The 16,608-nt window shown below is 38.3% G+C and overlaps 9 protein-coding genes and 1 non-coding gene across 10 annotated transcripts; 6 read left to right on the forward strand and 4 right to left on the reverse strand.

Annotated features, from left to right (window-relative positions):
- Positions 1-7: 7 nt before the first annotated feature.
- ESC2 (Esc2p) lies at positions 8-1,258 on the forward strand (the record flags this gene model as incomplete). The annotated part of the gene is made up of 1 exon (XM_002497579.1): positions 8-1,258. The coding sequence occupies one exon, from the start codon at positions 8-10 to the stop codon at positions 1,256-1,258; it is 1,251 nt and encodes a 416-aa protein (XP_002497624.1).
- A 135-nt stretch (positions 1,259-1,393) lies between these two features.
- ZYRO0F09834r lies at positions 1,394-1,466 on the forward strand. Its single transcript has one exon. It is a non-coding gene; the product is annotated as a tRNA-Lys (tRNA).
- A 193-nt stretch (positions 1,467-1,659) lies between these two features.
- Positions 1,660-6,036, reverse strand: RPO31 (DNA-directed RNA polymerase III core subunit RPO31; the record flags this gene model as incomplete). Its single annotated transcript, XM_002497580.1, has 1 exon — positions 1,660-6,036. One exon carries the CDS (start codon positions 6,034-6,036, stop codon positions 1,660-1,662), a length of 4,377 nt encoding a protein of 1,458 aa, XP_002497625.1.
- A 209-nt stretch (positions 6,037-6,245) lies between these two features.
- SEM1 (proteasome regulatory particle lid subunit SEM1) lies at positions 6,246-6,455 on the forward strand (the record flags this gene model as incomplete). The annotated part of the gene is made up of 1 exon (XM_002497581.1): positions 6,246-6,455. One exon carries the CDS (start codon positions 6,246-6,248, stop codon positions 6,453-6,455), a length of 210 nt encoding a protein of 69 aa, XP_002497626.1.
- Positions 6,456-7,110: 655 nt separating this feature from the next.
- RPT5 (proteasome regulatory particle base subunit RPT5) lies at positions 7,111-8,415 on the forward strand (the record flags this gene model as incomplete). The annotated part of the gene is made up of 1 exon (XM_002497582.1): positions 7,111-8,415. The coding sequence occupies one exon, from the start codon at positions 7,111-7,113 to the stop codon at positions 8,413-8,415; it is 1,305 nt and encodes a 434-aa protein (XP_002497627.1).
- Positions 8,416-8,504: 89 nt separating this feature from the next.
- CDC40 (Cdc40p) lies at positions 8,505-9,872 on the reverse strand (the record flags this gene model as incomplete). Its single annotated transcript, XM_002497583.1, has 1 exon — positions 8,505-9,872. The coding sequence occupies one exon, from the start codon at positions 9,870-9,872 to the stop codon at positions 8,505-8,507; it is 1,368 nt and encodes a 455-aa protein (XP_002497628.1).
- Positions 9,873-10,045: 173 nt separating this feature from the next.
- ESF1 (pre-rRNA-processing protein ESF1) lies at positions 10,046-11,881 on the reverse strand (the record flags this gene model as incomplete). The annotated part of the gene is made up of 1 exon (XM_002497584.1): positions 10,046-11,881. The coding sequence occupies one exon, from the start codon at positions 11,879-11,881 to the stop codon at positions 10,046-10,048; it is 1,836 nt and encodes a 611-aa protein (XP_002497629.1).
- A 561-nt stretch (positions 11,882-12,442) lies between these two features.
- On the forward strand, positions 12,443-14,107 carry RTC5 (Rtc5p; the record flags this gene model as incomplete). Its single annotated transcript, XM_002497585.1, has 1 exon — positions 12,443-14,107. The coding sequence occupies one exon, from the start codon at positions 12,443-12,445 to the stop codon at positions 14,105-14,107; it is 1,665 nt and encodes a 554-aa protein (XP_002497630.1).
- Positions 14,108-14,144: 37 nt separating this feature from the next.
- RIO1 (protein kinase RIO1) lies at positions 14,145-15,527 on the reverse strand (the record flags this gene model as incomplete). The annotated part of the gene is made up of 1 exon (XM_002497586.1): positions 14,145-15,527. The coding sequence occupies one exon, from the start codon at positions 15,525-15,527 to the stop codon at positions 14,145-14,147; it is 1,383 nt and encodes a 460-aa protein (XP_002497631.1).
- A 146-nt stretch (positions 15,528-15,673) lies between these two features.
- On the forward strand, positions 15,674-16,379 carry KEI1 (Kei1p; the record flags this gene model as incomplete). The annotated part of the gene is made up of 2 exons (XM_002497587.1): positions 15,674-15,700; positions 15,780-16,379. The coding sequence occupies 2 exons, from the start codon at positions 15,674-15,676 to the stop codon at positions 16,377-16,379; spliced, it is 627 nt and encodes a 208-aa protein (XP_002497632.1).
- Positions 16,380-16,608: the final 229 nt, after the last annotated feature.

Here is a 16,608-nt window from a genome sequence, read left to right on the forward strand (position 1 = left end):
CATATATATGGTAGATTCGACTTATCGATCGAATTCATTCTCTGATGATGATGACGATGACTTCTTTATGGGAAATATAGGTGATGCTAATGATGAATCACCACCAATAGAAAACGTTTATGTGGATGCTGAACCAAGTAATAAGGATCAACAGAAGTTAGACAAGACTAGCGACAATGAGGAAGAAGATTCAGATTCTAGTGACGAACCAATACAGAATAAGCGCAAGTCCGAGGCGGTAAGTGATGCTGAGTCCGATGATAATGTTATAGTTTTAGATTCTTCAGAATCTGATGAAGATAATGCTAAACCTTCACCACGAAATAGAAGGACTCGTATTACTAGAAACTCTTCCAAGACTACAGGGGTAGTACCATCGAGGTCACCGACTCCACCGAGAAGAACTAAGAGATCAAGAACTACGCCTAATATTGCCAATAATTTTCTTGAACCTGATGAAAATGATGAATTCTTCAAACAAATTGCCAAAGATTTTAACCACACGCCTCTGGGCACTAGAGAGACCACACCAGAACAACCGAGAAGGATTTACAACGTTAGATTTCTCTCAAAATTGGATGGTTCCATCGATAAAGCTGTACAAATCAAAGTTTTAGGGAAATACGATTTTGCAAGTATGCTTCCATCCGTATTAAATGGATTCATTAGAGAATACAAAATCCCCAATGTGATGAAGAAAATCTATTCACAGGAAAATGTAACATTATACTGGAAGACAGCCAAATTACTAAATTTCATGACCTGTAATTCTTTAAAGATCCCACAAGCCTTTGAGAATGAAATATCCGATATCGATATTACTGTAATTCCCAAGGAAAAAGAGAATGAGTTCGAGCAGATGATCAATTCAAGATTGTTAGAAGATGAACAGAACCCTCCTGATACGGCAGAAACTGGTAATTTAGATGCAAGAGTGGAAGAATTCGAAAAAGAACTCAAAAATGTCGATAACTCCACCACAAATCATGAAACAACAGAGCTCATAGACCTTGAAGATGAAGGTGATACAGATTTGATGAAGATTGCCCTCGTGGGCGAGGATAACAAGAAAATCTTTGTCAATGTAAGGAACACCACTATTTTGACTAAAGTGGCGGAATATTATAGAATCAAGAAGAAATTACCCAAAGATATCAATATAAAACTAATTTTCGATCATGAAGAACTAAACCTTAATGAAAGTATCGGTGATCAGGACATGGAAGATGAGGATATGATCGAAGTTTTGACAAAATAAATACTACTGTACTATTTAATATAAATTGAACGAGCTAATGAGAGATTCACCTTGCATATTTTTATAGAATGATGTGTGATGAGCTAGTAGTTATAAATATATTCTCAAATACCGAAGACATCAGATAATTACTATGCCTTGCTGGCGCAATCGGTAGCGCGTGTGACTCTTAATCACAAGGTTAGGGGTTCGAGCCCCCTGCAGGGCTAATATTTTTTCCCGCACTATTGAATGACAATACAATGAATTTTTGATGAAGATGCACTTGAATACACACACTTACCGCCCATCATCAGGAGTGCTTCCCTAATTCTTTACCCTCATCTTAAAATGACTACTAATATTCTTTAACCTTATGACTTCGTAATATCAAACTATACAGATTTATAAACTCCTTCAGACTAGTTTACTTTCACGCTGGTCTCATTGACAAGACTTTCAAATAGCGTTGGTTTTGGTTTCAACTGTTCTTCAGAAACATTTGTTCCCTTAACCACCTTAAATGCACCTGTACCGATGGCCATAGTTTGACCCAAAATGATACATTCTGACACACCTTCCACAGCGTCTTTCTTCATGTAGAATGCAGCGTCAAACAAATGGTCCGTAGTCTTTTCGAAAGATGCTAGTTGCAAGACTGAATCTCTCATCTTAGATAGACCAAATCTTGTAATACCCAAAATTTCACCCTTGTAGGTCATCACATCACCCAATAATTGAATGTGACGAGGATCCACACTCATACCGTGATTACTCATGGTGTAGTCAATTTCACCTACAATACTGGCTCTAGCAGCTTCAATACCAAGCACGCTGTAAACTTCTAAGATATGGTTTGTGACTGTCTTATGACCTACAACACCATCAGTAGACATGACATCTCTCAAACCGTAACCTTCAACAAGAAGTTCACGCTTACCATCATCACGAATATTAATGACAGCTCTAGAAATATCAGACAAACCCTTAACGACGATCCCTGGTAGAGCACGACGTAATTGCTGCATTCTGTAAAACACTTCATTCTCGCTTGGTTCCTTCGCCAGAGTGGAAATGGACTTGGCCTTAGCTCCATCTGGGAAAACATTAATGGCAATTTTGTCCTTGCCCACGATGTGAACATCTGAAGCCTGAATCTTTAATTTTGGAGCTCTAGTCATGGCCACAGCAATATCTTCTATCGTCAATTCTAATTGCAATTTATCGATTGTACTAAGATCCACACGAACCTGTAAGTAAGACAAATTATCTCTGTAGACATCTTGAATGTAAAATGCGACATCTGACAACAAGGTCTTTTCAATTCTACCTTTGACCACTCTTGCAGCTCTTTCATCACTTTCATTGACTAAAACAGCATTAATGATGGGTGTAGAAATGACTTTAGATGCATTGATAATTTCCTTAATACGGGGAACACCCAATGTGACGTTCATAGAGGCGACACCAGCAAAGTGGAAAGTCTTCAAAGTCATTTGAGTACCTGGTTCACCAATAGATTGTGCACCAATAGCACCAACAGCAGTACCAGGTTCCACTTTAGCTCTACGGTACTTGAGAATGGCAACTCTCAAAAATTCTCTAACCATCTTATCCGTAATACGGTAAACTTGATCCACAGAATGTCTAATATCTTCAGGAACATTTTCATCCAAATCGACACTTTGTAATTCAAGGGCAGGCTCATCCATCAATTCTTTCATATCTTTAGACCCTCTAAATTTTGCCAAAAGTTGAGCCTTAGCCCAGATAAAATCTCTCAAGGAATGGTAGAACCCTCTTTCAGCATCGTTTTGATCGATGTATTCAATTCTATCGCGGTTTTCCTTTGTGATCTCATTACCAAGATTGTCGTATCTTACCAATCTGTTTTCTAACGGCTGTAGTATTTCTTCTGTCACTTGCATGATTTGGTATGGTAACAGACCTCTATCCATGTTGTTAAAGGTAACATTTGTAGCATGATCCCAAGTTCTGTTAAAATTCACTGGTTGTGCATTACCTTCCATTTCTAGTGGATCTAGACCATCCCCACCATAAGTGAATTGGACAATACCGTTTGAAGAAGTTCTCACAGTATTATCGTACAAACATGACAAGTCTTCCAAAGATTTCATCAATCTACGAGACATGTAACCAGTTTCTGCAGTTTTGACAGCAGTGTCAACCAGACCTTCACGACCAGAGATAGCGTGATACAAAAATTCTGGTGGTGTCAATCCTGAAAAGAAAGAATTTCTAACAAAACCCTTGGATTGAGGTGTCTTAGAGTTCTTGGGGAAATGAGGTAGAGAACGATCTTGGAAACCATCTGGAACACGACTACCAGAAATAATTTGTTGACCGACAACTGCAACCATTTGAGAAACGTTTAATGTGGAACCTTTAGAACCACAAGTTGCCATAATAAGAGGTGCATTCATATTATCCAATTCATTGATACAAACTTCACCGACTTCTTCTCTGACTTTAGACAAAAGACCACCGATTTTAGCTTCCAAAGTTTGTTCCTCATTACAACCAGGTTGAGTTTCTAATTTACCCTTACTGAAAAGATCAATCAATTCATCACACTTGGCATAGGCGCTTTCTACCATCTCTTCCTTTTTTTCCTTCAACTCCTCCGCTGGAGTCACATCACTAATACCAATCGAGAACCCTCTATTACCAACGTAACGTGCACAAAGTTTAGCCATTCTATTCATTGCTTCTGCAGCTTCTTGAGAACCGTAGTCTCTTAAAATGGTATAAAACACGGAATGTTTCTTACCATCACCAAGGACAGATTTATCCATCACACCACTTAATATCTGGGAGCCTCTGATCAGAACAAATCCATCGTTTTGAGACATTTCATTAGGCAAAGATTTGGACTTGGGCGGTATGTAAACTTTATTCTTAGCGTCTAAATTGAGAACCACAGGAGATTTTTTATTAGGTCTAATCAAAAGGGAGAAAATCTGTTTACCAGTCCATAAATAGCATGGTTTCCAGATGGTTGGTGGGGGAATATCAAATTGCAAAGCACCATCTGACATCATAGATAACAACTGGGTCATATCATATTTATCAAAGAATGAATCCTTGTGGGAGATCAAGTAAGATCCAGTAATGAAATCTTGAGTAGCGGCAATGATAGGTTCACCGGATTTTGGTGTTAACAAATTACTTTTCACACCCATCAAATTAATAGCTTCAGCTCTAGCTTCTTCACTTTGAGGAACGTGCAGATTCATTTCATCACCATCGAAATCTGCATTATAAGGTGTACAGACACATTCATTTAATCTAAAGGTTCTCCAGGGACGAATCTTGGCATAGTGTGATAAAATTGATAATCTGTGCAAAGAAGGTTGACGGTTGAAAAGAACCACATCACCATCTTCCAAATGTCTTTCTACAAGATCACCAATTCTCAAATTTTTAGCCAGTTTAACACGATCACCAAAACGTAAGTTTCTTCTAGCGTCTTCATCCTTCTTCAATAAATAATTAGCACCGGGATACTCATTAGGACCATTGACCACTAGCTGTTGTAATTTACCCTTGTTATAACGAGTCACTCTTTCTGGGTATGTCAAAACTTTGGCAACACGATCAGGAACTGCCACTTCATCGACTGATAAATTCGGATCAGGTGAAATGACAGTTCTACCAGAGAAGTCTACACGTTTACCAGACAAGTTACCTCTAAATCTACCTTGTTTACCCTTTAAACGTTGACAGAACCCTCTAATTGGTTTAACTTTACCGCCGGTGCCCCCTGACAGAATAGCAGGATTGACAGAATCTGAATTTATATACATGGCAACGGCTAATTGTAAATAATCCCAATGTTCCATCATATTATTAATTGAAATACCCTTTTCCAACCCAGCTTTAATCAAAGAAGATGTCCAAACTACTTCTGTTAATTTAACCGTTAAATCATCCTCATTTGATGCTGGAGAATCTTGCATCATAACAGAAGGTCTAATACAAACCGGTGGTGCTGGCAGATATCTCCAAATGTAAGTCTCAGGTCTACCGGATTTGATAGTAGAATCAATACCCAACAATTCACAATCCTCTGGTTTGACCTGCTTGAAAAGGTTAAGTGTCTTAAGTGGATTCAAATCATCCATACAACGTTTAACGTACCTTTCTAGTTCGGGACTATGCGCCAAAACGCTATCCCAATCACCAATCCATTTCTCTTTCTCAGGTACAGATTTTTTACCAGCCCAACGGAAGGTATCATGAATAATCTTTAGAGATGCTGATCCACCACCTGCTGCAGCTTTCTTAACCACACCATTTAATGCACCACATTGTAAACAACGTCTTTGTTTCTTACATTGATCTAAGACTTTCTTTAAGATTCCCATTCTTCTCAAATTATCTACACCTGGTCTTCTCAATTCTGACAAGAAGTGCTTCTTATCAGTATCTTCCAATAAAATTGATGAACACTCCTTGCAAATACCCTGTAAGATCTGGATAGTTGCCTTGAAGTAACCAATGTGGAATACAGGTAGCGCCAGTTTAATGTGTCCAAAATGACCATGACACGATGCTAAATTACCATGACAGGTTTGACACTCCATACTTGATGAAGAAACACCCATCTTAGGGTCCAAGGCACCGCCCGTCTTAGGAGCACGTCCATTTTCCAGATCAAATAGATCTCTAGTCGAGATTTCAACTTCAGACTGTGCAACGATATCAGCAGCACTTAAAGCACTAAATTCAAGACCGCTGATCTTTTTAGGTGCTTCACTAGATACCACCTCCTTCATGCCGATTGGAATGATCAATAGATCCTGCCTTAATTCCCTGTATTATGTAGTTTTTGTATGCGATGAGATGAGATGAGTCGAATTTTTCATGTTAAAAATTTCATCATTTTAGAAGTTGGTGAACTTAAAGGTGGCAAAGGGTTAAACATCCAAATAACACTACAAGGAATCAATCAGAGTCAATCCATTTGGAGTATTACCAACTTATAATGAGCGAGAAACAAGAACAGCCAAGACGCACTTTAGAGGAAGACGACGAATTTGAAGATTTTCCAGTTGATTCGTGGAACCAAGAAGAGAACTTGAAGGAAACTGCTGCAACAAATCTTTGGGAAGAAGACTGGGATGACGTGGAAGTTGAAGATGATTTCACCACAGAATTGAAATCAGAGCTCGAGAAGCACAGACAGACTGCTTAGAGGGAAGAAAGAGCACAGATGTACATTAGAAAGAGGAAAGAACGTGAGCTATTCGAATCTGTGGAAAGTCAAGAATGCTCTGCAGTTGGGATACTATCTACAAGGAATACAATATCCCAATGCAGGTTCATGATGCACTGAATATGTAAGCAAACCGGCGTTTGATACGTTTATAATTTAATAAAAGCTTTACTGACGAATGGAGTAGCAGTACACTCAGCAGCTTGATACCACTGGGCCATTGTTGGTACAGGCTTGATCAATGATATCAGTTTCTTGAATGAGGTGCTAGAAAGAACACTAGAATGGTGGATACTATTGCATATCAGCGTTTCAACGTTTCTGTGTTCCCATAGTCCAATATTTGTGTATAGCAAGGTCTACTTATCGCAGTATTACTCAGTACCTATCAATTCGATACCGTAGAATCGATTAAAATTAAAATAAAGTACCTAATTTCAATATTCTTGCCGCTGAGGTCGGTATTATTTCTCCATGTTACCTTTCACCTAGGTGTTACCCGTACTTCCCGCTTTTTCAACATTGAGGGATTGAAGGTGGCAAAGGACATATAATAGCTAATCACTACAAGACCAGTAAATTAGTAGTATCAAGAGCATAGTATCTTGCCTATAAGCTAGTCGCCCGCCACATCATGGCTACTTTAGAAGAATTAGATGCGCAACAGTTACCAGGAGATGATGAATTGGATCAAGAGATCCTAGGGTTGTCGACACAAGAGTTACAGACTAGAAGCAGACTTTTGGATAATGAAGTACGCATATTCAGATCTGAATTACAACGATTAGGTCATGAAAACAATGTCATGTTGGAAAAAATCAAAGATAATAAGGAAAAGATTAAGAACAACAGGCAGTTGCCCTATTTAGTGGCTAACATTGTGGAAATTATGGATATGGATGAATTAGACGATAAAGAGAACAGCGAAGCTGTCACACAAACTGGGAATTTAAATTTAGATAATGCTGCTGAAGGTAAAGCTGCCGTGGTGAAGACGTCTTCTAGACAAACTGTTTTTCTACCAATGGTTGGACTTGTAGATCCTGACAAGTTAAAACCTAACGACTTAGTGGGTGTTAACAAGGATTCTTATTTAATCCTGGAGACCCTACCATCTGAATTTGACTCTCGTGTAAAGGCGATGGAAGTTGATGAGAAACCAACAGAAACTTATTCCGATGTTGGTGGATTAGATAAGCAAATTGAAGAATTAGTGGAAGCTATTGTGCTCCCCATGAAACGTGCAGATAAATTTACAGATATGGGTATTAGAGCACCTAAAGGTGCTTTGATGTATGGTCCTCCAGGTACTGGTAAGACTTTACTTGCTCGTGCGTGTGCGGCTCAAACAAATGCAACTTTCTTAAAGTTAGCGGCTCCTCAATTAGTTCAAATGTTCATCGGTGAAGGTGCCAAGCTGGTCCGTGACGCCTTTGCCCTTGCAAAGGAAAAGGCTCCTTCCATTATTTTCATCGATGAATTGGATGCTATAGGTACCAAGAGATTCGATTCTGAAAAATCCGGTGACAGAGAAGTCCAAAGAACTATGTTGGAATTACTTAACCAGTTAGATGGGTTTGGATCTGATGACCGTGTTAAGGTGGTTGCAGCTACTAACAGAGTCGATGTTCTTGATCCTGCTTTGTTAAGATCTGGTAGATTGGATAGAAAGATTGAATTCCCAATTCCCTCAGAAGATTCAAGAGCTCAAATTTTACAAATTCATTCCAGAAAGATGGCCACAGATGATGACATAAATTGGCAAGAATTAGCAAGATCAACAGACGAATTTAACGGTGCTCAATTGAAAGCCGTATCGGTAGAAGCAGGTATGATTGCATTGAGAAATGGTCAATCATCTGTGAAACATGAAGATTTTGTGGAAGGTATTGGTGAAGTACAGGCAAGAAAATCTAAGTCAGTTTCCTTCTATGCATGAATACATATACATATCTATATATGTCAAAACGGAAATAAGAAGCACCATGTATTTTTAAATCATTAAATTTTAATTTATTTTCCATGCGATCAATCAAATAAATGAATTTTACCCATATTACCACTACAGAGAACCTTGCTAGTCTCTTGCGGATGCCAAGCAACTTGGGTCACCGGTTGACGGCCAGGAACCTCTAAAGTTTTCAAAATTTTAGTAGTCGTCCAGTCCCAAACCATTAATTTTCCCCTAGAATCACCAGAAATTATATAGTGCCCATCTGGTGAGAAATCAATATGGATGCCATAACCAGCAGATTGATGTCCACTGAAGAATTTGTTTGGGTGCCTTCTATATTTGGGTTTCATCCCAAATGAATAAATTACATTATCCATACTTTGAGCACAGAAATAATGATGTTCCGGGTGAACTCTCAAGAATGGCATAGAATGTTGAGCGGTATCACTGATTTGTTTGATCGGTATATTTACCTGATTTTCCCAAATTCTTACAGTTTTATCCTCCGACGAAGATATCAATTTAGATCCATCCGGGAAGAATTCTAAACTCAATATCGAGCTCAGATGATGATCATAAACCTGTACTAAGCCTTGGTTAGCAGCCACACGATCGTCATAGTGGTTTATCTTGGAATTGGAAAGTCCAACGACGAATTCATTTAGGTGACCAGGACGATACTTTAAATCATTAGGTGTGGCATTATATCTATACCTAGACTTAACTTGACCCGTCTCTGTATCCCAAAGCTTTACATTCTGGTCAAACGATGCACTGAGAAAACTATTGCCATCCTCGTTGAAGTTAACAGTCTTTATGGGCTTACTATGTCCAATGTAGTCTCTAAGACAAATTCTTTCATGGTAAAAATCCCAAATTTTTAATATATTGTCATTACCACCAGATAGAAATAAATGCCCAGTTTTTGGTAAAAATTGAAGTGCTGAAGTTCCTCTTGTATGTCCAGTAAAACTATGAATTCTTCTCTTGGGTAAATAACACTTGAAATCTTGCTTGTAAAAATCAAGATCGACTTCTACAGGTGGATGTAAGATTCCACGACCTTGATAGTCAAACTCATTTTCTGCATAAAAAATTGACTTTTCCTCCTTTTCCTTCAATAGTTCTACTTCACTATCACTATTATCATCTTCATCCTTCAATTCATCAAATCTAGTCTCTGTCTCTGGTTCAGCTTCTTCAGAGCTCGAATCCGAGCTGGAACTACTCGACCACGTAGCCCAAGGTCCCTTACCTTTCCTAGATTGACGACTCTTGCGAATTTCTGACCTAGTAAGTTTCCTTCTCTTAATATCTGATCCATCGTCCTTACCGTTAGCTTCTGAATTCTTAAGACCTTCTACAGAAACTGTCCTATCATCTCTAGCAATTTGCACGTTCCCTTCATCTTCGGATGATGAACTATAGTTCACAAGACTCATCTGCAATCAGCATCATTGCATAATTGTAGGTGTCTTCTTCAAACATTCAGTTTTCAATTCTTTATCGCCTTTTACTTTATAAGATTATGGTGAAAAAACATCTACTTTAAAGAAACGGTACTATACAAAACTGAAATATTACTCATCTATATCTATCTACAATTTTAGGCCTCTTAACGTTTGGCCTTCTTGTTATTTCCCTTTTTTTTCAATTTATTCACAATATTTGAAATGTCATGCTTGTTATCCTTACTATCACCATCGTCAGCCAATGGCTTCCTCTTCTTATGAGCACGTTTGGAACGTTCCTCCAAAATTTCCTTCATAGCCTTAGTGCTCTTATACTCCGGTTGACTAGGATCAATGGCGAAATCTTGATTCTCAAACACTTCGTTGAATCTAGGATCGTTTAGATCAGGCTTGAATTCATCTTCCATAATTTTACCCTTATCTTGGTACTTGCCCTTCTTCTTTTTTTCCTTTTCAGATTTGAGAATCTCATTCATGTTGAAGTGTGCCTTTTTGTTCAAAGATTTCTCGGTATCATCCTCGTCTTCCATCATCAATAGTTCTAATTCTGCCTTGGATTTAGCATCTGATTCATCTTCCACTTGCTTCTTGTTCTTACCAGAGCGTAATTTCTCCTTCTTCTCTTGCTCAGCTTGTTGCTTCAATTCCTTCAACCTTTGCTTACGAGCCTTACGACGTTCTTGTTCTTTACGCTTAACCTTCTCTATAGTAGTCTCCTCATGGTCTTCATCTGCTTGTGGCTTAGAATCATCAAGACCTGGTGTAAAAGTAATTTCCATGTCTGGTTCTTCCTCTTGCTGTTTACCATAAGCCAAAGATTGTCCCACCAATGACTTAAGTTTGTTCTTAGCTTCTTCATTATTATTTTCTTCCCCATCAGATTCATCTGTACCTGATGCTAAATAAGCTTGGAAATCCATATCCTCTAATTCTTTTTGGGAAAATGCCCTCTTTGAGACTTCCAATCTATCAGTAGGAGTTTCATCCCAAGTCAATTTCACATTCGAATGCTGTAGAGCATCAGTACTAAACTCCAATGGCTTGTAATTCTTAGGTAATTCCTTACATTCATCTTTAGGTTCATCATCAAACTCCATACCCTCGGGAACGTATCTCAAATCAAATATATTCGCGGTAGATTCATATTCTGTACCATCACAATTAGAATAGATAGATTCTCCTGTCTCTACATTGTTGCAATAGACAATGGCATAGTAGTAACGCAGTCTTTCTAATTGGTACTGGCGCAAGGCGGCATTGTCCACTTCTTTATCGGCATCACCTTCTTCATAAAGATCACGAATATCCACATCTGAGTCACTATCTTCATCATGGTGCTTCTTCTTCTTATTAAATATTTCTCTTGGAGGACCTTCTTTTTCTTCTCTTTGCATTCTCTCCTTACCAAATTCACTTGGATAAATACAAATCTTTTCAATCTTACCTCCAGAAGGTAAAAAACTGGAAAAAGTAATCATCAAATCCGCCGCTCTTACATGATCCCAGTCTAAATTTACCACTGCTAAAGTTTTTGAGGGATCACCAGATTCTGGCTTAGCTTCTTCCACTGCTTCAGCTACATCTGCTTCGCTTTCCTCTTCACTCAAATCTGATTCAGAGTCCTCAGATTCTGATGAGGTATATGCTTCTGGCAATTCACCCCTAGCTCTATCCACTACTTTAGACTCGGTTTCTTCTTCTTCGTCTTCACTACTGCTACTACTTTCATCTTCTTTGCCTTCTTTACCTTCCTTCTCGAAATATTTATCGAAATCCTTCAAATCCTTGCTTTCTCCAGTAATTCTCCTACCGTACTTATCAACTTTAGCCTTACGTCTAACATCCAAATCCTTTTTACTGAATCTATCATCTAATTTCACCTTCAAACCTTTCTTCTTGAAGTTTCTGAATTTAGGATCATTTTGAATTCCTGCAAAACGAGGATCACTACTTCCTTTGCTGCCTCTATCCTCTACCATATCGATTTTGACAATTATAGCAGCTTTATGGAGGTTACACGAATTTTCAATGGGCAGTTTTCCAAATTCTTAATAGTTGTAGATGAGATGAGATGAGATGAGATGAGATGAGATGAGATGAGATGAGATGAGATGAGATGAGATGAGCTTGACTGAAAAATTTCAGATCGTTAAAAGCGACGCTTTACTGCTCAACAAGCTCATCTTAGTCAAATAGCAGTCAAGATACCGGCAATTGGAAGCCATTGTTAGCTACTATCATATCAACGACATTGTAGAGCTTTTCTGCACATTGAACTCTGTTATAATCATCTTTGTCTGTACGTTGCGACTAAGCTTTTGTTAATTACTTTACTATCCTTTGTATCAAGATAGGGCGAACATGAGGTTATAAAATACCATAAAGAAGTAAATGTAATAGCCGATAGATTATTTCCTGAAGGGCTATTGAAGTGCTTAAAAGTATATGGTTAGGAGTAGTACTAGGTAGAAAATCTGCTTAGTTGGTTGTAAGTGCATATTCGGTTGTAAAACCCTCTCTAGTTGTAAAGGTTATTCAAGATGGGACAAAGAACTTCACAGGCTACTTTACAGAGTAGTACACATTTTACTTCCAATTCAGATATTCTCAAAAGTTTTAACGATAGGGCTTTGAAACAGTTTACAGTTACAGAGCTTGTATCCTTTAAGAATAAGTTAGGCAAAGATTTAAATGAGAGGTTAACTAATGAGGAGTTGACTAAATGGCTGAGCGTACCACAGGATGAAATATTGCTGCGAGAGTTACTGTACAATTTTGTTCAGGTCCTTGGTAATTTCCCACTAATGAAGAATTCATATGAGAATGTAACTGGCATAGGGGTATTGAAGGCCATCATACTGACAAATCCTGAAAGATGTAAGAAATATGTTAAATCCAGAAATTATGATCAATTAAAACTGTGGTTTATAGCACTGAGTATTCGTAAGACCGTCAAGGAGGATCCAAACCTGTCATCTTCTAGTTCTTCAGAAGAGTCCTTTGACGTGACCCGTATTCTGAAGACTTTCGATGGATTACACGTTAACGAGCTGAGCGTTCCATTTGCTTATATGGTTCCATTTATCTCATGGCTACTGATATTGACTACCTATTGCCCTATAAACAACTGTAAACTGGAAAATGTTGCCATGTTTGACAATTGGAATTCTTATATAAAATCTGCTCATACAATCCTTAGATCAATGAGGCCAATGGATGAATCGTCCTGGATAGAATATGAGCCGTTTGCTCATACCATGAGATCTATAGCTCCTCACATCTTTGATCCATTGACAAGAGTTATGGAGCATCTACTTTTTAAAGATGATGAATTAGTGGATCCACTTTCTGAAAATCGCGGTGAAATAGCATCTTCCAAATTGCTTAATTCGGCACTGCTAGCTCAAATATCCTCTGCACTATCAAAACAATTGCCCATTTATCATTTACAAAGATTGTATTTAGGTAGAGATCACGGTTTTTCCATGAGATCTTTCCAGGCTAAGGTGTTCAAATGGAGTGCTCCTACCATAATGCTTCTTCGTGGTAAAAGAATATTGGATGATGAAGAGTACAGCGTAAAGAATACAAGGTTTAGGAAATTCTTACATGAATACCCTAAATTAAAACCTTCGGATATGGATACAGAGGTGGAGGAAATGTATCCGGCCAAATCAAAAATAATCCTGGCGGTATATGTGTCAGATCCATGGAAAATAACCAATAAGGAATTTTTCGGTGGTCCTCATACAACTATCGTTCAACTATCACCATTCCAGGAAGTCTTTGGAAGCTCTCGGGAGAATGCATTGTATTTCAACACTATTGGTGGTGGGATTGGTATAGGAAATAAACAGCCTGTGATTAAGTCTACGGCTAAATCCTATTCACCTGGCAATGTATCATTAACGATGGATAGTGCATTGGAATTTGCAGTCCTTAGACATGCCGGTCAAGGTGGAGTTTTAAAACCAGGTTTAGTGGTTGGTGATAAAGATTTTGAGGTGAAGATGTTATTACAAGATGTGGAAGTCTGGGGGTGCGGTGGTGAGAAAGAATTAGAAGAACAACTAAAACAATGGGAATGGGAAGAATCAGAGGCCAAAAGACGTCAACAGATCAACTTGCGCAGTATTGGTGAAGATAGAGCCCTATTGGAAATGGCGGGCCTGGTAGGGCAAGCTCAAAGCGGAGGATCCGTATAAAATAAAGGTAAGACTATTAAAATTATTTAATAAAAATCTATTTTTTTGATTTGGTCTTTTTGATCAGTTTTTTCTTTATATGTTTCTTGACCTTTGTTTTTCTCTTTTCCTTCTTTAACTCCTTAGCTTCATGCTTACGTTGTTTCTTTTCATCTTTATCCTCGAATTTCTTACCCTTAGGTATTGTAAATCTCTCATCTTCACTATCACTTTCACTCTCGCTTTCACTATCACCTTCACTCCCATCGTCATCTTCATCTTCATCTTCATCTTCGTCCTTATCTTCGCTTTCATCTTCACTACTTTCTATTTCCTGTTGTTGTGGCCTTTGCAGATTCCTTTCATTGTCGTTAGCAATAAGACTCTTTAACAAATCGAATTTCCCATCAGTAAATCTATCGAAATCTCTTTCTTCCAATCCACCTAAACTTCTCACTAGATGCAAACTTCTGAAGATTTCATCCTCATCGGCACCCTCCGTTGGTGTCTTTAGTGGCAAGTGCTCAACCAAATATTCTACCAAATCGTCAGCGGTTTTATAATCACCTTGGAATCCTTCTAAAGTCTCCGCAATAATGAATTGGAATATCATTCTTTCTTGGAATAAAGAAACGCCCATTTTTCCAAAATATGCATTAATGTTTTTAATGTCCATTCTTAAAAAATCTAAACTCATTGGATGGTAAGGTTCCACACTTTGAGAGACGTCAATGATGTGAAGTGCGTTTTGATGTACCACTATATTGTATTCTGAAAGATCTGCGTGAACTAATCGACACACTTGGTATAAAAGTCTCATGTATGCTATGGCCTTGTAGTAGTAATGTGCAACTTCTAGTTCATCCTTGTATTGGTAATCCTTTAACCTTGGTGAAGGAGCACCATCGCCTCTATTCAAAAATTGCATTACCAGCACATTAGATTTAACTTCAACAGGACACGCAGTCGGTACAACACCACTAGAATGAATTCTTCTCAAATTTCTAAACTCTTTCTCTGCCCAAATTTTAATCATCTTTCTTGGATTATGTTGTGATCTAGAATTTCTAAATCTAAATTCACCATCCACATACCTTTCTCTATCCTTGAACACTAAAATCGAAGTCTTATAGATCTTTATTGCCAGTTCTTGACCCTCTGGACCAAATGCATGGTAAACATTTGCCTCTTTACCACTACTAATACAACCGTTAAATTCAGAAATTACACCTCTATTTGTTAAGGCACTTAAAAATTTCATAGTCCTTGGATCAAGGACATTTTCCACAGTGGCTCTATCAGATTTATCTTTATAGGTCTTGTTACCTTTACCACTTGTAAATCCACCATTTTCAATCCTATTTTCGTACTTCTCAAGGATACGGGTATTATCCTGATGCTTGGAAACATGTAAACGATCAAATTCAGTTTCTAACGACATCCTAAACGGCTGCTGCTTTCTTCTTTGCCTTCGTCCTTCTATCGTAATTGTTCAACATCTCATCTCATCGCCGAAATTTTTCACTTTAATGTTCAACAAACTTCGACTTCATAAACAACACACTTGCAAGAGCTCTTCAAGGTCCAATGAAGACTTATTTAAACCTTCCAAAAGTATGTCTAGTCAATCACATCTGGCTCATAAACTCTTAATTCTCTCGATTCGAATTTTTACTGACCCATTTTATTTTAGCGTTTCCTAGGGTTCCTCCCCCTATACATAGGTGTCGAGGTTGCACTTGGTGTAACGATCCTAAACAAATGTAGTGGTCTCTTCGGTATATTGGCTTTGTTTACTGGACATCCTTTGGAATTTCTGCAATGGGTCCTCTACTTATGGTCGATCTTCAGCTTCGTAGTCTACGCACAAGGTTTATTTACTTATTCTAAGCCAAGTCTTCTGGTATTTTCCCAGATATTCATTGCATTTAGCATTGATACTTTCCTTACATGCCTATTTACCCTATGGTTCACCAATCAATGGTATACTCTCGAGGATAATACTCCAACTCAGAAATCGATTGCTGCAGCTGCCATGCAAGAACCTAACCAAGGTGCTTCTCAGAGCTTTGAATTCGTCATGACGATTTTCATCACTCTAGCATCTCTCATTGCAAGACTCTACTTTAACTTCGTACTGGCATCATTCGTACAGGGGCTGTTGCAGCATCCTCGATACATGGTGGACTACGTTGATGTGGAACAGGAATTAAGGACTCAGCCCGTTTGGAAGAGGGTTTGGACAAGGACTCAAATCCGATGCTTGAGATACTCTAAGCAACTTCTTACGTAAGATAGAATTTAATAGAATACGATAGAGAGAATTCTGTCGATCTTAATGGAATTACGCTTAACGACCTCTCGAGATTCCTTTCACCATCGCATGGTCAAGGTTAAGTCACTTTATCACGAAACGTAGCAGGGGATGTGTCTGTGGTTTCGTTCGTCAACGTTATATAAAGGGTAAGGTTCTGCAGTATTTCAAGAATTTCATCCGATTCTTGCTATTAGGGAAGGAAAGG

Source organism: Zygosaccharomyces rouxii (genome assembly GCF_000026365.1).
Source record: "Zygosaccharomyces rouxii strain CBS732 chromosome F complete sequence".
Lineage (NCBI taxonomy): Eukaryota > Fungi > Ascomycota > Saccharomycetes > Saccharomycetales > Saccharomycetaceae > Zygosaccharomyces > Zygosaccharomyces rouxii.